This window comes from Astyanax mexicanus, unplaced genomic scaffold, assembly GCF_023375975.1.
Source record: "Astyanax mexicanus isolate ESR-SI-001 unplaced genomic scaffold, AstMex3_surface scaffold_49, whole genome shotgun sequence".
Classification (NCBI taxonomy): domain Eukaryota; kingdom Metazoa; phylum Chordata; class Actinopteri; order Characiformes; family Acestrorhamphidae; genus Astyanax; species Astyanax mexicanus.
The window spans coordinates 228,985-253,765 of NW_026040059.1; the positions used below are offsets into that span (position 1 = coordinate 228,985).

Below are 24,781 nucleotides of genomic sequence, written 5' to 3' on the forward strand. Positions count from 1 at the left end.
CACATTACACACACTGCACTGATACAGAGAGAGAGTGTGTGTGTTTGTGTGTGTGTGTTTGTATGTGTGTGTGAGTGGGTGTTTGTGTGTGTGTGTGTGTGTGTGTTAAGTCTGTGTGTGTCGGTGTGTGAACTTACATTTCTTTAGTCCTGGTTTGATTCTGATTTTCCCTCTATTTTCCACCCTAAACACAAACACACCAATACACAAACACACACAAACAGGCGGAAGGTATTAATGTAAATTAACTAGTTATTAAATAATGTATTAAATAATCACAATCAAGTAAATAAATGAACATTGTAATCAGTATTCAGACTCTCTCTCCCTTACACACAAATACACACACACAACCCTCCAACTAGGTCAGGGTTCTGCACATGTTTGCAATTTTGCATTGCACTGCATTTAAAAACGTGATGGCAGGAATGTATGAGTGGGAACACTAGGCTCGGCAGATGATGCAATTTACGGAACACGGAACATTTTAACGTAAGCAGATACAGAGAGCCATGTGTATGCCCACTTTAGTCTTGTGAGATCTCATCACACCCATACTTTAGTTACTACTCAAGACGAGAAAGGGTGAATTGTAATAAAATTGTGGCTTACAGTTTACTGAAGTAGGAGGTACATTTATAGTTGCAAGAAAATGTATGTGAACCCCTTAGGATTACTTGGATTTCTGCATAAATTGGTAATTAAATGTGTTCTGATCTTCACAACAAGAGACCAACACAGTCTGCTTAAACTAATACCACAAAAATATATATGTTTGCATGGTTTTATTGAACACAAAATGTTAACATTCACAGTGCAGGGTGGAAAAAGTATGTGAACCTTTGGTAGCAATAACCTTAACCAAACGTTTCCTGTAGTTGCAGATCAGACCTGCACAACGGTCAGGAGGAATTTTGGACCATTTCTCTTCACAAAACTGTTTTAGTTCAGCAATATTCTTGGGTTATCTGGTGTGAATCGCTCTCTCGAGGTCATGCCACAGCATTTCAATTGGGCTGAGGTAAGGACTCTCCAGAAGGTGTATTTTCTTCTGTTGAAGCCGTTCAGTTGTTGATTTACTTGTATGTTTTGGGTCGTTGTTGCATCATCCATCCTCCGTTGAATATCAGTTGGCAGACAGATGGTCTAAATTTTTCTTGCAAAATTTCTTGTCAAACTTGGGAATTCATTTTCCAGTTGAAGACGGCAATCTGTCCAGGCCCTGAGGCAGCAAAGCAGCCCCAAACCATGATATTCACCCTCCACCATATTTCACAGTTGGGATGAGGTTTTGATGATTGTGGGCTGTGCCTTTTTTCCTCTCCGCACAAAGCGCTGTGTTTTTCTTCCAAACAACTAAATTTTGGTTTCATCTGTCCACAGTATATTTAGCCAGTACTGCTGTGGAACATCCAGGTGCTCTTTGGCAAACTTTAAACATGCAGCAATGCACAGCAGTGGCTTCCTCCGTGGTGTCCTCCGATGAGCTCCATTCTTGTTTAATGTTTTCTTTATTGTAGGTTTGTCAACAAATATGTTAGCATGCCCCAGAGATCACTGTAAGTCTTTAGCTGAAACTCTAGGACTCTTCCTCACCTCATTGATCATTCTGTGCTGTGCTCTTGCAGTCCTCTTTACAGGACGACAATACAAACAACTTCAATAACAACAACTACAAAAAATAACCAGCCTGTGATATGTTATTACAATATTTTACAAAAAAAACCCATAAAAATTACTTCAACCATCCAGACCTGACCAGAGCATTAGTACAGAGAAATTAATATATAGTTAATAAATTAAAATATATAAGCGGTGGCTCAACAATAGCTAGATACGAATCCTGTTTGAATCCTGTTCATGTAGCTTGCCATCAGAGCCGCGAGGGAGAACAATTGCCCTGTCTCTCTCTGGGTGGGTAAATGGCACTCTTTCTCCTCATCACTCCAAGGGTGATGCGGATCAGCACAAGGCCTTTATGAGCAAATAATGCTTTAAATTCAATAACCAAGATTGGGCCAAGGTACCACGACGGTTCTGCCACCGTCTGAAAGAGTCTGTCTTTGGCTATCACATGTGCGACTTTCGGCAACTTTTACTGTATGGTTGATTTTATATGAATTTTTATTTATATTAAATAATACTTAAAATTAAATAACTCAAGATTGACCCAAACCATCACAATGGTTCTACCATCTGAAAGAGATTGTCTTTGGCTATCACGTGTGCGAGATTGGGCAACTTTCACTGCATGGTTGATTTTATATGAATTTTTATGGGACCAGAACATACCATTTCACACAGTAGGGGGGGGGAACGGAAAAAAACATTTCACATGGGGGGGTGGGGAGGGGGGGAGACCGGAACATACCATATCACAAAGAAGAGGGGGGACCGGAACATACCATCATTTAAAAGAGTCTGTTTTAGCCTATCATGTGTGCGACTTTTGGAAACTTACACTCTATGGTTGATTTTTAATAATGCTTAAAGTTAAATTACTCAAGATTGGCACATACTACCACAACGGTTCTGCCATCGTTTGAAAGAGACTGTCTTAACCTATCATCAGTGCGACTTTCGCCAACGTACACGTTATCGTTGATTTTTTATGAATTTTTATTTATATTAAATAATGCTTAAAATTCAATAAGTCAAGATTGGCACATACTAACACAACGGTTCTGCCATCGTTTGAAAGAGACTGTCTTAAGCTATCAAGTGTGCGACTGACTGTGTTAATCTATCATGTGTGCGACTTTCGGCAACGTACACATTATCGTTGATTTTTTATGAATTTTTATTTATATAAAATAATGCTTAAAATTCAATAAGTCAAGATTGGCACATACTACCACAACGGTTCTGCCATCGTTTGAAAGAGACTGTCTTAACCTATCATGTGTGCGACTTTCGGCAACGTACACGCTATCGTTGATTTTTTATGAATTTTTATTTATATTAAATAATGCTTAAAATTCAATAACTCAAGATTGCGACATACTACCACAACGTTTCTGCCATCGTTTGAAAGAGACTGTCTTATTCTATCATGTGTGCGACTTTCGGCAACGTACACGTTATCGTTGATTTTTTATGAATTTTTATTTATATTAAATAATGCTTAAAATTCAATAACTCAAGATTGGCACATACTACCACAACGGTTCTGCCATCGTTTGAAAGAGACTGTCTTAACCTATCATGTGTGCGAATTTCGGCAACGTACACGTTATCGTTGATTTTTTATGAATTTTTATTTATATTAAATAATGCTTAAAATTCAATAACTCAAGATTGGCACATACTACCACAAAGGTTCTGCCATTGTTTGAAAGAGACTGTCTTAACCTATTATGTGTGCGACTTTCGGCAACGTACACGTTATCGTTGATTTTTTATGAATTTTTATTTATATTAAATAATGCTTAAAATTCAATAACTCAAGATTGGCACATACTACCACAAAGGTTCTGCCATTGTTTGAAAGAGACTGTCTTATTCTATCATGTGTGCGACATTCGGCAACGTACACGTTATCGTTGATTTTTTATGAATTTTTATTTATATTAAATAATGCTTAAAATTCAATAACTCAAGATTGGCACATACTACCACAATGGTTCTGCCATCGTTTGAAAGAGACTGTCTTATTCTATCATGTGTGCGACTTTCGGCAACGTACACGTTATCGTTGATTTTTTATGAATTTTTATTTATATTAAATAATGCTTAAAATTCAATAACTCAAGATTGGCACATACTACCACAAAGGTTCTGCCATCCTGTGAAAGAGACTGTCTAATTCTATCATGTGTGCGACTTTCGGCAACGTACACGTTATCGTTGATTTTTTATGAATTTTTATTTATATTAAATAATGCTTAAAATTCAATAACTCAAGATTGGCACAAACTACCACAACGGTTCTGCCATTGTTTGAAAGAGACTGTCTTAACCTATCATGTGTGAGAATTTCGGCAACGTACACGTTATCGTTGATTTTTTATGAATTTTTATTTATATTAAATAATGCTTAAAATTCAATAACTCAAGATTGGCACATACTACCACAAAGGTTCTGCCATTGTTTGAAAGAGACTGTCTTAACCTATTATGTGTGCGACTTTCGGCAACGTACACGTTATCGTTGATTTTTTATGAATTTTTATTTATATTAAATAATGCTTAAAATTCAATAACTCAAGATTGGCACATACTACCACAAAGGTTCTGCCATTGTTTGAAAGAGACTGTCTTAACCTATCATGTGTGCGACTTTCGGCAACGTACACGTTATCGTTGATTTTTAATGAATTTTTATTTATTCTAAATAATGCTTAAAATTCAATAACTCAAGATTGGCACATACTACCACAAAGGTTCTGCCATTGTTTGAAAGAGACTGTCTTATTCTATCATGTGTGCGACAATCGGCAACGTACACATTATCGTTGATTTTTTATGAATTTTTATTTATTCTAAATAATGCTTAAAATTCAATAACTCAAGATTGGGACATACTACCACAACGGTTCTGCCTTTGTTTGAAAGAGACTGTCTTAACCTATCATGTGTGAGAATTTCGGCAACGTACACGTTATCGTTGATTTTTTATGAATTTTTATTTATATTAAATAATGCTTAAAATTCAATAACTCAAGATTGGCACATACTACCACAAAGGTTCTGCCATTGTTTGAAAGAGACTGTCTTAACCTATTATGTGTGCGACTTTCGGCAACGTACACGTTATCGTTGATTTTGTATGAATTTTTATTTATATTAAATAATGCTTAAAATTCAATAACTCAAGATTGGCACATACTACCACAAAGGTTCTGCCATTGTTTGAAAGAGACTGTCTTATTCTATCATGTGTGCGACATTCGGCAACGTACACATTATCGTTGATTTTTTATGAATTTTTATTTATTCTAAATAATGCTTAAAATTCAATAACTCAAGATTGGCACATACTACCACAACGGTTCTGCCTTTGTTTGAAAGAGACTGTCTTATTCTATCATGTGTGCGACTTCCGGCAACGTACACGTTATCGTTGATTTTTTATGAATTTTTATTTATATTAAATAATGCTTAAAATTCAATAACTCAAGATTGCGAAATACTACCACAACGGTTCTGCCATCGTTTGAAAGAGACTGTCTTAACCTATCATGTGTGCGACTTTCGGCAACGTACACGTTATCGTTGATTTTTTATGAATTTTTATTTATATTAAATAATGCTTAAAATTCAATAACTCAAGATTGCGACATACTACCACAACGGTTCTGCCATCGTTTGAAAGAGACTGTCTAATTCTATCATGTGTGCGACTTTCGGCAACGTACACGTTATCGTTGATTTTTTATGAATTTTTATTTATATTAAATAATGCTTAAAATTCAATAACTCAAGATTGGCACATACTACCACAAAGGTTCTGCCATTGTTTGAAAGAGACTGTCTTATTCTATCATGTGTGCGACATTCGGCAACGTACACATTATCGTTGATTTTTAATGAATTTTTATTTATTCTAAATAATGCTTAAAATTCAATAACTCAAGATTGGGACATACTACCACAACGGTTCTGCCTTTGTTTGAAAGAGACTGTCTTAACCTATCATGTGTGCGAATTTCGGCAACGTACACGTTATCGTTGATTTTTTATGAATTTTTATTTATATTAAATAATGCTTAAAATTCAATAACTCAAGATTGGCACATACTACCACAAAGGTTCTGCCTTTGTTTGAAAGATACTGTCTTAACCTATCATGTGTGCGAATTTCGGCAACGTACCCATTATCGTTGATTTTTTATGAATTTTTATTTATATTAAATAATGCTTAAAATTCAATAACTCAAGATTGGCACATACTACCACAAAGGTTCTGCCATTGTTTGAAAGAGACTGTCTTAACCTATTATGTGTGCGACTTTCGGCAACGTACACGTTATCGTTGATTTTTTATGAATTTTTATTTATATTAAATAATGCTTAAAATTCAATAACTCAAGATTGGCACATACTACCACAAAGGTTCTGCCATTGTTTGAAAGAGACTGTCTTAACCTATCATGTGTGCGAATTTCGGCAACGTACACGTTATCGTTGATTTTTTATGAATTTTTATTTATATTAAATAATGCTTAAAATTCAATAACTCAAGATTGGCACATACTACCACAAAGGTTCTGCCATTGTTTGAAAGAGACTGTCTTAACCTATTATGTGTGCGACTTTCGGCAACGTACACGTTATCGTTGATTTTTTATGAATTTTTATTTATATTAAATAATGCTTAAAATTCAATAACTCAAGATTGGGACATACTACCACAACGGTTCTGCCTTTGTTTGAAAGAGACTGTCTTAACCTATCATGTGTGAGAATTTCGGCAACGTACACGTTATCGTTGATTTTTTATGAATTTTTATTTATATTAAATAATGCTTAAAATTCAATAACTCAAGATTGGCACATACTACCACAAAGGTTCTGCCATTGTTTGAAAGAGACTGTCTTAACCTATTATGTGTGCGACTTTCGGCAACGTACACGTTATCGTTGATTTTTTATGAATTTTTATTTATATTAAATAATGCTTAAAATTCAATAACTCAAGATTGGCACATACTACCACAAAGGTTCTGCCATTGTTTGAAAGAGATTGTCTTAACCTATCATGTGTGCGAATTTCGGCAACGTACACGTTATCGTTGATTTTTTATGAATTTTTATTTATATTAAATAATGCTTAAAATTCAATAACTCAAGATTGGCACATACTACCACAAAGGTTCTGCCATTGTTTGAAAGAGACTGTCTTAACCTATTATGTGTGCGACTTTCGGCAACGTACACGTTATCGTTGATTTTTTATGAATTTTTATTTATATTAAATAATGCTTAAAATTCAATAACTCAAGATTGGCACATACTACCACAAAGGTTCTGCCATTGTTTGAAAGAGACTGTCTTAACCTATCATGTGTGCGAATTTCGGCAACGTACACGTTATCGTTGATTTTTTATGAATTTTTATTTATATTAAATAATGCTTAAAATTCAATAACTCAAGATTGGCACATACTACCACAAAGGTTCTGCCATTGTTTGAAAGAGACTGTCTTATTCTATCATGTGTGCGACATTCGGCAACGTACACATTATCGTTGATTTTTTATGAATTTTTATTTATTCTAAATAATGCTTAAAATTCAATAACTCAAGATTGGGACATACTACCACAACGGTTCTGCCTTTGTTTGAAAGAGACTGTCTTAACCTATCATGTGTGAGAATTTCGGCAACGTACACGTTATCGTTGATTTTTTATGAATTTTTATTTATATTAAATAATGCTTAAAATTCAATAACTCAAGATTGGCACATACTACCACAAAGGTTCTGCCATTGTTTGAAAGAGACTGTCTTAACCTATTATGTGTGCGACTTTCGGCAACGTACACGTTATCGTTGATTTTTTATGAATTTTTATTTATATTAAATAATGCTTAAAATTCAATAACTCAAGATTGGCACATACTACCACAAAGGTTCTGCCATTGTTTGAAAGAGACTGTCTTAACCTATTATGTGTGCGACTTTCGGCAACGTACACGTTATCGTTGATTTTTTATGAATTTTTATTTATATTAAATAATGCTTAAAATTCAATAACTCAAGATTGGCACATACTACCACAAAGGTTCTGCCATTGTTTGAAAGAGACTGTCTTATTCTATCATGTGTGCGACATTCGGCAACGTACACGCTATCGTTGATTTTTTATGAATTTTTATTTATATTAAATAATGCTTAAAATTCAATAACTCAAGATTGGCACATACTACCACAAAGGTTCTGCCATTGTTTGAAAGAGACTGTCTTAACCTATCATGTGTGCGACATTCGGCAACGTACACGTTATCGTTGATTTTTTATGAATTTTTATTTATATTAAATAATGCTTAAAATTCAATAACTCAAGATTGGCACATACTACCACAAAGGTTCTGCCATTGTTTGAAAGAGACTGTCTTATTCTATCATGTGTGCGAATTTCGGCAACGTACACGTTATCGTTGATTTTTTATGAATTTTTATTTATATTAAATAATGCTTAAAATTCAATAACTCAAGATTGGCACATACTACCACAAAGGTTCTGCCATTGTTTGAAAGAGACTGTCTTAACCTATCATGTGTGCGACATTCGGCAACGTACACGTTATCGTTGATTTTTTATGAATTTTTATTTATATTAAATAATGCTTAAAATTCAATAACTCAAGATTGGCACATACTACCACAAAGGTTCTGCCATTGTTTGAAAGAGACTGTCTTAACCTATCATGTGTGCGAATTTCGGCAACGTACACGTTATCGTTGATTTTTTATGAATTTTTATTTATATTAAATAATGCTTAAAATTCAATAACTCAAGATTGGCACATACTACCACAAAGGTTCTGCCATTGTTTGAAAGAGACTGTCTTATTCTATCATGTGTGCGAATTTCGGCAACGTACACGTTATCGTTGATTTTTTATGAATTTTTATTTATATTAAATAATGCTTAAAATTCAATAACTCAAGATTGGCACATACTACCACAAAGGTTCTGCCATTGTTTGAAAGAGACTGTCTTATTCTATCATGTGTGCGACATTCGGCAACGTACACATTATCGTTGATTTTTTATGAATTTTTATTTATTCTAAATAATGCTTAAAATTCAATAACTCAAGATTGGGACATACTACCACAACGGTTCTGCCTTTGTTTGAAAGAGACTGTCTTAACCTATCATGTGTGAGAATTTCGGCAACGTACACGTTATCGTTGATTTTTTATGAATTTTTATTTATATTAAATAATGCTTAAAATTCAATAACTCAAGATTGGCACATACTACCACAAAGGTTCTGCCATTGTTTGAAAGAGACTGTCTTAACCTATTATGTGTGCGACTTTCGGCAACGTACACGTTATCGTTGATTTTTTATGAATTTTTATTTATATTAAATAATGCTTAAAATTCAATAACTCAAGATTGGCACATACTACCACAAAGGTTCTGCCATTGTTTGAAAGAGACTGTCTTAACCTATCATGTGTGCGAATTTCGGCAACGTACACGTTATCGTTGATTTTTTATGAATTTTTATTTATATTAAATAATGCTTAAAATTCAATAACTCAAGATTGGCACATACTACCACAAAGGTTCTGCCATTGTTTGAAAGAGACTGTCTTAACCTATTATGTGTGCGACTTTCGGCAACGTACACGTTATCGTTGATTTTTTATGAATTTTTATTTATATTAAATAATGCTTAAAATTCAATAACTCAAGATTGGGACATACTACCACAACGGTTCTGCCTTTGTTTGAAAGAGACTGTCTTAACCTATCATGTGTGAGAATTTCGGCAACGTACACGTTATCGTTGATTTTTTATGAATTTTTATTTATATTAAATAATGCTTAAAATTCAATAACTCAAGATTGGCACATACTACCACAAAGGTTCTGCCATTGTTTGAAAGAGACTGTCTTATTCTATCATGTGTGCGACATTCGGCAACGTACACGCTATCGTTGATTTTTTATGAATTTTTATTTATATTAAATAATGCTTAAAATTCAATAACTCAAGATTGGCACATACTACCACAAAGGTTCTGCCATTGTTTGAAAGAGACTGTCTTAACCTATCATGTGTGCGACATTCGGCAACGTACACGTTATCGTTGATTTTTTATGAATTTTTATTTATATTAAATAATGCTTAAAATTCAATAACTCAAGATTGGCACATACTACCACAAAGGTTCTGCCATTGTTTGAAAGAGACTGTCTTATTCTATCATGTGTGCGAATTTCGGCAACGTACACGTTATCGTTGATTTTTTATGAATTTTTATTTATATTAAATAATGCTTAAAATTCAATAACTCAAGATTGGCACATACTACCACAAAGGTTCTGCCATTGTTTGAAAGAGACTGTCTTAACCTATCATGTGTGCGACATTCGGCAACGTACACGTTATCGTTGATTTTTTATGAATTTTTATTTATATTAAATAATGCTTAAAATTCAATAACTCAAGATTGGCACATACTACCACAAAGGTTCTGCCATTGTTTGAAAGAGACTGTCTTAACCTATCATGTGTGCGAATTTCGGCAACGTACACGTTATCGTTGATTTTTTATGAATTTTTATTTATATTAAATAATGCTTAAAATTCAATAACTCAAGATTGGCACATACTACCACAAAGGTTCTGCCATTGTTTGAAAGAGACTGTCTTATTCTATCATGTGTGCGAATTTCGGCAACGTACACGTTATCGTTGATTTTTTATGAATTTTTATTTATATTAAATAATGCTTAAAATTCAATAACTCAAGATTGGCACATACTACCACAAAGGTTCTGCCATTGTTTGAAAGAGACTGTCTTATTCTATCATGTGTGCGACATTCGGCAACGTACACATTATCGTTGATTTTTTATGAATTTTTATTTATTCTAAATAATGCTTAAAATTCAATAACTCAAGATTGGGACATACTACCACAACGGTTCTGCCTTTGTTTGAAAGAGACTGTCTTAACCTATCATGTGTGAGAATTTCGGCAACGTACACGTTATCGTTGATTTTTTATGAATTTTTATTTATATTAAATAATGCTTAAAATTCAATAACTCAAGATTGGCACATACTACCACAAAGGTTCTGCCATTGTTTGAAAGAGACTGTCTTAACCTATTATGTGTGCGACTTTCGGCAACGTACACGTTATCGTTGATTTTTTATGAATTTTTATTTATATTAAATAATGCTTAAAATTCAATAACTCAAGATTGGCACATACTACCACAAAGGTTCTGCCATTGTTTGAAAGAGACTGTCTTAACCTATCATGTGTGCGAATTTCGGCAACGTACACGTTATCGTTGATTTTTTATGAATTTTTATTTATATTAAATAATGCTTAAAATTCAATAACTCAAGATTGGCACATACTACCACAAAGGTTCTGCCATTGTTTGAAAGAGACTGTCTTAACCTATTATGTGTGCGACTTTCGGCAACGTACACGTTATCGTTGATTTTTTATGAATTTTTATTTATATTAAATAATGCTTAAAATTCAATAACTCAAGATTGGGACATACTACCACAACGGTTCTGCCTTTGTTTGAAAGAGACTGTCTTAACCTATCATGTGTGAGAATTTCGGCAACGTACACGTTATCGTTGATTTTTTATGAATTTTTATTTATATTAAATAATGCTTAAAATTCAATAACTCAAGATTGGCACATACTACCACAAAGGTTCTGCCATTGTTTGAAAGAGACTGTCTTAACCTATTATGTGTGCGACTTTCGGCAACGTACACGTTATCGTTGATTTTTTATGAATTTTTATTTATATTAAATAATGCTTAAAATTCAATAACTCAAGATTGGCACATACTACCACAAAGGTTCTGCCATTGTTTGAAAGAGACTGTCTTAACCTATTATGTGTGCGACTTTCGGCAACGTACACGTTATCGTTGATTTTTTATGAATTTTTATTTATATTAAATAATGCTTAAAATTCAATAACTCAAGATTGGCACATACTACCACAAAGGTTCTGCCATTGTTTGAAAGAGACTGTCTTATTCTATCATGTGTGCGACATTCGGCAACGTACACGCTATCGTTGATTTTTTATGAATTTTTATTTATATTAAATAATGCTTAAAATTCAATAACTCAAGATTGGCACATACTACCACAAAGGTTCTGCCATTGTTTGAAAGAGACTGTCTTAACCTATCATGTGTGCGACATTCGGCAACGTACACGTTATCGTTGATTTTTTATGAATTTTTATTTATATTAAATAATGCTTAAAATTCAATAACTCAAGATTGGGACATACTACCACAACGGTTCTGCCTTTGTTTGAAAGAGACTGTCTTAACCTATCATGTGTGAGAATTTCGGCAACGTACACGTTATCGTTGATTTTTTATGAATTTTTATTTATATTAAATAATGCTTAAAATTCAATAACTCAAGATTGGCACATACTACCACAAAGGTTCTGCCATTGTTTGAAAGAGACTGTCTTAACCTATTATGTGTGCGACTTTCGGCAACGTACACGTTATCGTTGATTTTTTATGAATTTTTATTTATATTAAATAATGCTTAAAATTCAATAACTCAAGATTGGCACATACTACCACAAAGGTTCTGCCATTGTTTGAAAGAGACTGTCTTAACCTATTATGTGTGCGACTTTCGGCAACGTACACGTTATCGTTGATTTTTTATGAATTTTTATTTATATTAAATAATGCTTAAAATTCAATAACTCAAGATTGGCACATACTACCACAAAGGTTCTGCCATTGTTTGAAAGAGACTGTCTTATTCTATCATGTGTGCGACATTCGGCAACGTACACGCTATCGTTGATTTTTTATGAATTTTTATTTATATTAAATAATGCTTAAAATTCAATAACTCAAGATTGGCACATACTACCACAAAGGTTCTGCCATTGTTTGAAAGAGACTGTCTTAACCTATCATGTGTGCGACATTCGGCAACGTACACGTTATCGTTGATTTTTTATGAATTTTTATTTATATTAAATAATGCTTAAAATTCAATAACTCAAGATTGGCACATACTACCACAAAGGTTCTGCCATTGTTTGAAAGAGACTGTCTTATTCTATCATGTGTGCGAATTTCGGCAACGTACACGTTATCGTTGATTTTTTATGAATTTTTATTTATATTAAATAATGCTTAAAATTCAATAACTCAAGATTGGCACATACTACCACAAAGGTTCTGCCATTGTTTGAAAGAGACTGTCTTATTCTATCATGTGTGCGAATTTCGGCAACGTACACGTTATCGTTGATTTTTTATGAATTTTTATTTATATTAAATAATGCTTAAAATTCAATAACTCAAGATTGGCACATACTACCACAAAGGTTCTGCCATTGTTTGAAAGAGACTGTCTTATTCTATCATGTGTGCGACATTCGGCAACGTACACATTATCGTTGATTTTTTATGAATTTTTATTTATTCTAAATAATGCTTAAAATTCAATAACTCAAGATTGGGACATACTACCACAACGGTTCTGCCTTTGTTTGAAAGAGACTGTCTTAACCTATCATGTGTGAGAATTTCGGCAACGTACACGTTATCGTTGATTTTTTATGAATTTTTATTTATATTAAATAATGCTTAAAATTCAATAACTCAAGATTGGCACATACTACCACAAAGGTTCTGCCATTGTTTGAAAGAGACTGTCTTAACCTATTATGTGTGCGACTTTCGGCAACGTACACGTTATCGTTGATTTTTTATGAATTTTTATTTATATTAAATAATGCTTAAAATTCAATAACTCAAGATTGGCACATACTACCACAAAGGTTCTGCCATTGTTTGAAAGAGACTGTCTTAACCTATCATGTGTGCGAATTTCGGCAACGTACACGTTATCGTTGATTTTTTATGAATTTTTATTTATATTAAATAATGCTTAAAATTCAATAACTCAAGATTGGCACATACTACCACAAAGGTTCTGCCATTGTTTGAAAGAGACTGTCTTAACCTATTATGTGTGCGACTTTCGGCAACGTACACGTTATCGTTGATTTTTTATGAATTTTTATTTATATTAAATAATGCTTAAAATTCAATAACTCAAGATTGGGACATACTACCACAACGGTTCTGCCTTTGTTTGAAAGAGACTGTCTTAACCTATCATGTGTGAGAATTTCGGCAACGTACACGTTATCGTTGATTTTTTATGAATTTTTATTTATATTAAATAATGCTTAAAATTCAATAACTCAAGATTGGCACATACTACCACAAAGGTTCTGCCATTGTTTGAAAGAGACTGTCTTAACCTATTATGTGTGCGACTTTCGGCAACGTACACGTTATCGTTGATTTTTTATGAATTTTTATTTATATTAAATAATGCTTAAAATTCAATAACTCAAGATTGGCACATACTACCACAAAGGTTCTGCCATTGTTTGAAAGAGACTGTCTTAACCTATTATGTGTGCGACTTTCGGCAACGTACACGTTATCGTTGATTTTTTATGAATTTTTATTTATATTAAATAATGCTTAAAATTCAATAACTCAAGATTGGCACATACTACCACAAAGGTTCTGCCATTGTTTGAAAGAGACTGTCTTATTCTATCATGTGTGCGACATTCGGCAACGTACACGCTATCGTTGATTTTTTATGAATTTTTATTTATATTAAATAATGCTTAAAATTCAATAACTCAAGATTGGCACATACTACCACAAAGGTTCTGCCATTGTTTGAAAGAGACTGTCTTAACCTATCATGTGTGCGACATTCGGCAACGTACACGTTATCGTTGATTTTTTATGAATTTTTATTTATATTAAATAATGCTTAAAATTCAATAACTCAAGATTGGCACATACTACCACAAAGGTTCTGCCATTGTTTGAAAGAGACTGTCTTATTCTATCATGTGTGCGAATTTCGGCAACGTACACGTTATCGTTGATTTTTTATGAATTTTTATTTATATTAAATAATGCTTAAAATTCAATAACTCAAGATTGGCACATACTACCACAAAGGTTCTGCCATTGTTTGAAAGAGACTGTCTTAACCTATCATGTGTGCGACATTCGGCAACGTACACGTTATCGTTGATTTTTTATGAATTTTTATTTATATTAAATAATGCTTAAAATTCAATAACTCAAGATTGGCACATACTACCACAAAGGTTCTGCCATTGTTTGAAAGAGACTGTCTTAACCTATCATGTGTGCGAATTTCGGCAACGTACACGTTATCGTTGATTTTTTATGAATTTTTATTTATATTAAATAATGCTTAAAATTCAATAACTCAAGATTGGCACATACTACCACAAAGGTTCTGCCATTGTTTGAAAGAGACTGTCTTATTCTATCATGTGTGCGACATTCGGCAACGTACACATTATCGTTGATTTTTTATGAATTTTTATTTATTCTAAATAATGCTTAAAATTCAATAACTCAAGATTGGGACATACTACCACAACGGTTCTGCCTTTGTTTGAAAGAGACTGTCTTAACCTATCATGTGTGAGAATTTCGGCAACGTACACGTTATCGTTGATTTTTTATGAATTTTTATTTATATTAAATAATGCTTAAAATTCAATAACTCAAGATTGGCACATACTACCACAAAGGTTCTGCCATTGTTTGAAAGAGACTGTCTTAACCTATTATGTGTGCGACTTTCGGCAACGTACACGTTATCGTTGATTTTTTATGAATTTTTATTTATATTAAATAATGCTTAAAATTCAATAACTCAAGATTGGCACATACTACCACAAAGGTTCTGCCATTGTTTGAAAGAGACTGTCTTAACCTATTATGTGTGCGACTTTCGGCAACGTACACGTTATCGTTGATTTTTTATGAATTTTTATTTATATTAAATAATGCTTAAAATTCAATAACTCAAGATTGGCACATACTACCACAAAGGTTCTGCCATTGTTTGAAAGAGACTGTCTTATTCTATCATGTGTGCGACATTCGGCAACGTACACGCTATCGTTGATTTTTTATGAATTTTTATTTATATTAAATAATGCTTAAAATTCAATAACTCAAGATTGGCACATACTACCACAAAGGTTCTGCCATTGTTTGAAAGAGACTGTCTTAACCTATCATGTGTGCGACATTCGGCAACGTACACGTTATCGTTGATTTTTTATGAATTTTTATTTATATTAAATAATGCTTAAAATTCAATAACTCAAGATTGGCACATACTACCACAAAGGTTCTGCCATTGTTTGAAAGAGACTGTCTTATTCTATCATGTGTGCGAATTTCGGCAACGTACACGTTATCGTTGATTTTTTATGAATTTTTATTTATATTAAATAATGCTTAAAATTCAATAACTCAAGATTGGCACATACTACCACAAAGGTTCTGCCATTGTTTGAAAGAGACTGTCTTAACCTATTATGTGTGCGACTTTCGGCAACGTACACGTTATCGTTGATTTTTTATGAATTTTTATTTATATTAAATAATGCTTAAAATTCAATAACTCAAGATTGGCACATACTACCACAAAGGTTCTGCCATTGTTTGAAAGAGACTGTCTTAACCTATCATGTGTGCGAATTTCGGCAACGTACACGTTATCGTTGATTTTTTATGAATTTTTATTTATATTAAATAATGCTTAAAATTCAATAACTCAAGATTGGCACATACTACCACAAAGGTTCTGCCATTGTTTGAAAGAGACTGTCTTAACCTATCATGTGTGCGAATTTCGGCAACGTACACGTTATCGTTGATTTTTTATGAATTTTTATTTATATTAAATAATGCTTAAAATTCAATAACTCAAGATTGGCACATACTACCACAAAGGTTCTGCCATTGTTTGAAAGAGACTGTCTTAACCTATCATGTGTGCGACTTTCGGCAACGTACACGTTATCGTTGATTTTTTATGAATTTTTATTTATATTAAATAATGCTTAAAATTCAATAACTCAAGATTGGCACATACTACCACAAAGGTTCTGCCATTGTTTGAAAGAGACTGTCTTATTCTATCATGTGTGCGACATTCGGCAACGTACACGCTATCGTTGATTTTTTATGAATTTTTATTTATATTAAATAATGCTTAAAATTCAATAACTCAAGATTGGCACATACTACCACAAAGGTTCTGCCATTGTTTGAAAGAGACTGTCTTATTCTATCATGTGTGCGACATTCGGCAACGTACACGCTATCGTTGATTTTTTATGAATTTTTATTTATATTAAATAATGCTTAAAATTCAATAACTCAAGATTGGCACATACTACCACAAAGGTTCTGCCATTGTTTGAAAGAGACTGTCTTAACCTATCATGTGTGCGAATTTCGGCAACGTACACGTTATCGTTGATTTTTTATGAATTTTTATTTATATTAAATAATGCTTAAAATTCAATAACTCAAGATTGGCACATACTACCACAAAGGTTCTGCCATTGTTTGAAAGAGACTGTCGTATTCTATCATGTGTGCGAATTTCGGCAACGTACACGTTATCGTTGATTTTTTATGAATTTTTATTTATATTAAATAATGCTTAAAATTCAATAACTCAAGATTGGCACATACTACCACAAAGGTTCTGCCATTGTTTGAAAGAGACTGTCTTAACCTATCATGTGTGAGAATTTCGGCAACGTACACGTTATCGTTGATTTTTTATGAATTTTTATTTATATTAAATAATGCTTAAAATTCAATAACTCAAGATTGGCACATACTACCACAAAGGTTCTGCCATTGTTTGAAAGAGACTGTCTTAACCTATTATGTGTGCGACTTTCGGCAACGTACACGTTATCGTTGATTTTTTATGAATTTTTATTTATATTAAATAATGCTTAAAATTCAATAACTCAAGATTGGCACATACTACCACAAAGGTTCTGCCATTGTTTGAAAGAGACTGTCTTAACCTATCATATGTGCGAATTTCGGCAACGTACACGTTATCGTTGATTTTTTATGAATTTTTATTTATATTAAATAATGCTTAAAATTCAATAACTCAAGATTGGCACATACTACCACAAATGTTCTGCCTTTGTTTGAAAGAGACTGTCTTAACCTATCATGTGTGCGAATTTCGGCAACGTACACGCTATCGTTGATTTTTTATGAATTTTTATTTATATTAAATAATGCTTAAAATTCAATAACTCAAGATTGCGACATACTACCACAATGGTTCTGCCATCGTTTGAAAGAGACTGTCTTATTCTATCATGTGTGCGACTTTCGGCAACGTACACGTTATCGTTGATTTTTTATGAATTTTTATTTATATTAAATAATGCTTAAAATTCAATAACTCAAGATTGGCACATACTACCACAAAGGTTCTGCCATTGTTTGAAAGAGACTGTCTTAACCTATCATGTGTGCGACTTTCGGCAACGTACACGCTATCGTTGATTTTTTATGAATTTTTATTTATATTAAATAATGCTTAAAATTCAATAACTCAAGATTGCGACATACTACCACAATGGTTCTGCCATCGTTTGAAAGAGACTGTCTTATTCTATCAAGTGTGCGACTTTCGGCAACGTACACGTTATCGTTGATTTTTTATGAATTTTTATTTATATTAAATAATGCTTAAAATTCAATAACTCAAGATTGGCACATACTACCACAAAGGTTCTGCCATTGTTTGAAAGAGACTGTCTTAAACTATCATGTGTGCGACTTTCGGCAACGTACACGCTATCATTGATTTTTTATGAATTTTTATTTATATTAAATAATGCTTAAAATTCAATAACTCAAGATTGGCACATACTACCACAAAGGTTCTGCCTTTGTTTGAAAGAGACTGTCTTAACCTATCATGTGTGCGACTTTCGACAACGTACACGTTATCGTTGATTTTTTATGAATTTTTATTTATATTAAATAATGCTTAAAATTCAATAACTCAAGATTGGCACATACTACCACAAAGGTTCTGCCATTGTTTGAAAGAGACTGTCTTATTCTATCATGTGTGCGACATTCGGCAACGTACACGCTATCGTTGATTTTTTATGAATTTTTATTTATATTAAATAATGCTTAAAATTCAATAACTCAAGATTGGCACATACTACCACAAAGGTTCTGCCATTGTTTGAAAGAGACTGTCTTAACCTATCATGTGTGCGACATTCGGCAACGTACACGCTATCGTTGATTTTTTATGAATTTTTATTTATATTAAATAATGCTTAAAATTCAATAACTCAAGATTGGCACATACTACCACAAAGGTTCTGCCATCGTTTGAAAGAGACTGTCTTATTCTATCATGTGTGCGACATTCGGCAACGTACACGCTATCGTTGATTTTTTATGAATTTTTATTTATATTAAATAATGCTTAAAATTCAATAACTCAAGATTGGCACATACTACCACAACGGTTCTGCCTTTGTTTGAAAGAGACTGTCTTAACCTATCATGTGTGCGACTTTCGGCAACGTACACGCTATCGTTGATTTTTTATGAATTTTTATTTATATTAAATAATGCTTAAAATTCAATAACTCAAGATTGCGACATACTACCACAATGGTTCTGCCATCGTTTGAAAGAGACTGTCTTATTCTATCATGTGTGCGACATTCGGCAACGTACACGCTATCGTTGATTTTTTATGAATTTTTATTTATATTAAATAATGCTTAAAATTCAATAACTCAAGATTGGCACATACTACCACAAAGGTTCTGCCATTGTTTGAAAGAGACTGTCTTAACCTATCATGGGTGCGACTTTCGGCAACGTACACGTTATCGTTGATTTTTTATGAATTTTTATTTATATTAAATAATGCTTAAAATTCAATAACTCAAGATTGGCACATACTACCACAAAGGTTCTGCCATTGTTTGAAAGAGACTGTCTTATTCTATCATGTGTGCGACATTCGGCAACGTACACGCTATCGTTGATTTTTTATGAATTTTTATTTATATTAAATAATGCTTAAAATTCAATAACTCAAGATTGGCACATACTACCACAACGGTTCTGCCTTTGTTTGAAAGAGACTGTCTTAACCTATCATGTGTGCGACTTTCGGCAACGTACACGCTATCGTTGATTTTTTATGAATTTTTATTTATATTAAATAATGCTTAAAATTCAATAACTCAAGATTGCGACATACTACCACAATGGTTCTGCCATCGTTTGAAAGAGACTGTCTTATTCTATCAAGTGTGCGACTTTCGGCAACGTACACGTTATCGTTGATTTTTTATGAATTTTTATTTATATTAAATAATGCTTAAAATTCAATAACTCAAGATTGGCACATACTACCACAAAGGTTCTGCCATTGTTTGAAAGAGACTGTCTTAACCTATCATGTGTGCGACTTTCGGCAACGTACACGTTATCGTTGATTTTTTATGAATTTTTATTTATATTAAATAATGCTTAAAATTCAATAACTCAAGATTGGCACATACTACCACAACGCTTCTGCCATCCTTTGAAAGAGACTGTCTTATTCTATCATGTGTGCGACATTCGGCAACGTACACGCTATCGTTGATTTTTTATGAATTTTTATTTATATTAAATAATGCTTAAAATTCAATAACTCAAGATTGGCACATACTACCACAAAGGTTCTGCCATTGTTTGAAAGAGACTGTCTTAACCTATCATGGGTGCGACTTTCGGCAACGTACACGTTATCGTTGATTTTTTATGAATTTTTATTTATATTAAATAATGCTTAAAATTCAATAACTCAAGATTGGCACATACTACCACAAAGGTTCTGCCATTGTTTGAAAGAGACTGTCTTATTCTATCATGTGTGCGACATTCGGCAACGTACACGCTATCGTTGATTTTTTATGAATTTTTATTTATATTAAATAATGCTTAAAATTCAATAACTCAAGATTGGCACATACTACCACAACGGTTCTGCCTTTGTTTGAAAGAGACTGTCTTAACCTATCATGTGTGCGACTTTCGGCAACGTACACGCTATCGTTGATTTTTTATGAATTTTTATTTATATTAAATAATGCTTAAAATTCAATAACTCAAGATTGCGACATACTACCACAATGGTTCTGCCATCGTTTGAAAGAGACTGTCTTATTCTATCAAGTGTGCGACTTTCGGCAACGTACACGTTATCGTTGATTTTTTATGAATTTTTATTTATATTAAATAATGCTTAAAATTCAATAACTCAAGATTGGCACATACTACCACAAAGGTTCTGCCATTGTTTGAAAGAGACTGTCTTAACCTATCATGTGTGCGACTTTCGGCAACGTACACGTTATCGTTGATTTTTTATGAATTTTTATTTATATTAAATAATGCTTAAAATTCAATAACTCAAGATTGGCACATACTACCACAACGCTTCTGCCATCCTTTGAAAGAGACTGTCTTATTCTATCATGTGTGCGACATTCGGCAACGTACACGCTATCGTTGATTTTTTATGAATTTTTATTTATATTAAATAATGCTTAAAATTCAATAACTCAAGATTGGCACATACTACCACAACGGTTCTGCCTTTGTTTGAAAGAGACTGTCTTAACCTATCATGTGTGCGACTTTCGGCAACGTACACGCTATCGTTGATTTTTTATGAATTTTTATTTATATTAAATAATGCTTAAAATTCAATAACTCAAGATTGGCACATACTACCACAAAGGTTCTGCCATTGTTTGAAAGAGACTGTCTTATTCTATCATGTGTGCGACATTCGGCAACGTACACGCTATCGTTGATTTTTTATGAATTTTTATTTATATTAAATAATGCTTAAAATTCAATAACTCAAGATTGGCACATACTACCACAAAGGTTCTGCCATTGTTTGAAAGAGACTGTCTTAACCTATCATGTGTGCGAATTTCGGCAACGTACACGTTATCGTTGATTTTTTATGAATTTTTATTTATATTAAATAATGCTTAAAATTCAATAACTCAAGATTGGCACATACTACCACAAAGGTTCTGCCATTGTTTGAAAGAGACTGTCTTATTCTATCATGTGTGCTAATTTCGGCAACGTACACGTTATCGTTGATTTTTTATGAATTTTTATTTATATTAAATAATGCTTAAAATTCAATAACTCAAGATTGGCACATACTACCACAAAGGTTCTGCCATTGTTTGAAAGAGACTGTCTTAACCTATCATGTGTGAGAATTTCGGCAACGTACACGTTATCGTTGATTTTTTATGAATTTTTATTTATATTAAATAATGCTTAAAATTCAATAACTCAAGATTGGCACATACTACCACAAAGGATCTGCCATTGTTTGAAAGAGACTGTCTTAACCTATTATGTGTGCGACTTTCGGCAACGTACACGTTATCGTTGATTTTTTATGAATTTTTATTTATATTAAATAATGCTTAAAATTCAATAACTCAAGATTGGCACATACTACCACAAAGGTTCTGCCATTGTTTGAAAGAGACTGTCTTAACCTATCATGTGTGCGAATTTCGGCAACGTACACGTTATCGTTGATTTTTTATGAATTTTTATTTATATTAAATAATGCTTAAAATTCAATAACTCAAGATTGGCACATACTACCACAAAGGTTCTGCCATTGTTTGAAAGAGACTGTCTTATTCTATCATGTGTGCGACATTCGGCAACGTACACGCTATCGTTGATTTTTTATGAATTTTTATTTATATTAAATAATGCTTAAAATTCAATAACTCAAGATTGGCACATACTACCACAAAGGTTCTGCCATCCTTTGAAAGAGACTGTCTTATTCTATCATGTGTGCGACTTTCGGCAACGTACACGCTATCGTTGATTTTTTATGAATTTTTATTTATATTAAATAATGCTTAAAATTCAATAACTCAAGATTGGCACATACTACCACAACGGTTCTGCCTTTGTTTGAAAGAGACTGTCTTAACCTATCATGTGTGCGACGTTCGGCAACGTACACGCTATCGTTGATTTTTTATGAATTTTTATTTATATTAAATAATGCTTAAAATTCAATAACTCAAGATTGCGACATACTACCACAACGGTTCTGACATCGTTTGAAAGAGACTGTCTTATTCTATCAAGTGTGCGACTTTCGGCAACGTACACGTTATCGTTGATTTTTTATGAATTTTTATTTATATTAAATAATGCTTAAAATTCAATAACTCAAGATTGGCACATACTACCACAACGCTTCTGCCATCCTTTGAAAGAGACTGTCTTAACCTATCATGTGTGCGACTTTCGGCAACGTACACGCTATCGTTGATTTTTTATGAATTTTTATTTATATTAAATAATGCTTAAAATTCAATAACTCAAGATTGCGACATACTACCACAACGGTTCTGCCATCGTTTGAAAGAGACTGTCTTATTCTATCATGTGTGCGACTTTCGGCAACGTACACGTTATCGTTGATTTTTTATGAATTTTTATTTATATTAAATAATGCTTAAAATTCAATAACTCAAGATTGGCACATACTACCACAAAGGTTCTGCCATTGTTTGAAAGAGACTGTCTTATTCTATCATGTGTGCGACATTCGGCAACGTACACGCTATCGTTGATTTTTTATGAATTTTTATTTATATTAAATAATGCTTAAAATTCAATAACTCAAGATTGGCACATACTACCACAAAGGTTCTGCCATTGTTTGAAAGAGACTGTCTTAACCTATCATGGGTGCGACTTTCGGCAACGTACACGTTATCGTTGATTTTTTATGAATTTTTATTTATATTAAATAATGCTTAAAATTCAATAACTCAAGATTGGCACATACTACCACAAAGGTTCTGCCATTGTTTGAAAGAGACTGTCTTATTCTATCATGTGTGCGACATTCGGCAACGTACACGCTATCGTTGATTTTTTATGAATTTTTATTTATATTAAATAATGCTTAAAATTCAATAACTCAAGATTGGCACATACTACCACAACGGTTCTGCCTTTGTTTGAAAGAGACTGTCTTAACCTATCATGTGTGCGACTTTCGGCAACGTACACGCTATCGTTGATTTTTTATGAATTTTTATTTATATTAAATAATGCTTAAAATTCAATAACTCAAGATTGCGACATACTACCACAATGGTTCTGCCATCGTTTGAAAGAGACTGTCTTATTCTATCAAGTGTGCGACTTTCGGCAACGTACACGTTATCGTTGATTTTTTATGAATTTTTATTTATATTAAATAATGCTTAAAATTCAATAACTCAAGATTGGCACATACTACCACAAAGGTTCTGCCATTGTTTGAAAGAGACTGTCTTAACCTATCATGTGTGCGACTTTCGGCAACGTACACGTTATCGTTGATTTTTTATGAATTTTTATTTATATTAAATAATGCTTAAAATTCAATAACTCAAGATTGGCACATACTACCACAACGCTTCTGCCATCCTTTGAAAGAGACTGTCTTATTCTATCATGTGTGCGACATTCGGCAACGTACACGCTATCGTTGATTTTTTATGAATTTTTATTTATATTAAATAATGCTTAAAATTCAATAACTCAAGATTGGCACATACTACCACAACGGTTCTGCCTTTGTTTGAAAGAGACTGTCTTAACCTATCATGTGTGCGACTTTCGGCAACGTACACGCTATCGTTGATTTTTTATGAATTTTTATTTATATTAAATAATGCTTAAAATTCAATAACTCAAGATTGGCACATACTACCACAAAGGTTCTGCCATTGTTTGAAAGAGACTGTCTTATTCTATCATGTGTGCGACATTCGGCAACGTACACGCTATCGTTGATTTTTTATGAATTTTTATTTATATTAAATAATGCTTAAAATTCAATAACTCAAGATTGGCACATACTACCACAAAGGTTCTGCCATTGTTTGAAAGAGACTGTCTTAACCTATCATGTGTGCGAATTTCGGCAACGTACACGTTATCGTTGATTTTTTATGAATTTTTATTTATATTAAATAATGCTTAAAATTCAATAACTCAAGATTGGCACATACTACCACAAAGGTTCTGCCATTGTTTGAAAGAGACTGTCTTA

The 24,781-nt window shown here is 32.8% G+C and overlaps 2 protein-coding genes across 5 annotated transcripts in view; one reads left to right on the forward strand and one right to left on the reverse strand.

The window, feature by feature from the left end:
• Window positions 1-24,781, forward strand: part of LOC125797543 (uncharacterized) — a 215,118-nt gene that overhangs the window by 42,546 nt on the left and 147,791 nt on the right. The window lies entirely within an intron of this gene.
• The window catches only part of LOC111193486 (stonustoxin subunit beta-like), a 157,468-nt gene that overhangs the window by 1,629 nt on the left and 131,058 nt on the right, over window positions 1-24,781 (reverse strand). For all 4 annotated transcript variants that reach the window (XR_007436374.1, XM_049473993.1, XM_049473992.1 and 1 more), the window contains one exon: window positions 138-184. Coding sequence is in view for 3 of the 4 variants with exons in the window: in XM_049473993.1 (XP_049329950.1) it covers window positions 138-184 (47 nt within the window). In the remaining variant the exon portion in view is untranslated. The remainder of the gene's footprint in view (window positions 1-137; window positions 185-24,781) is intronic.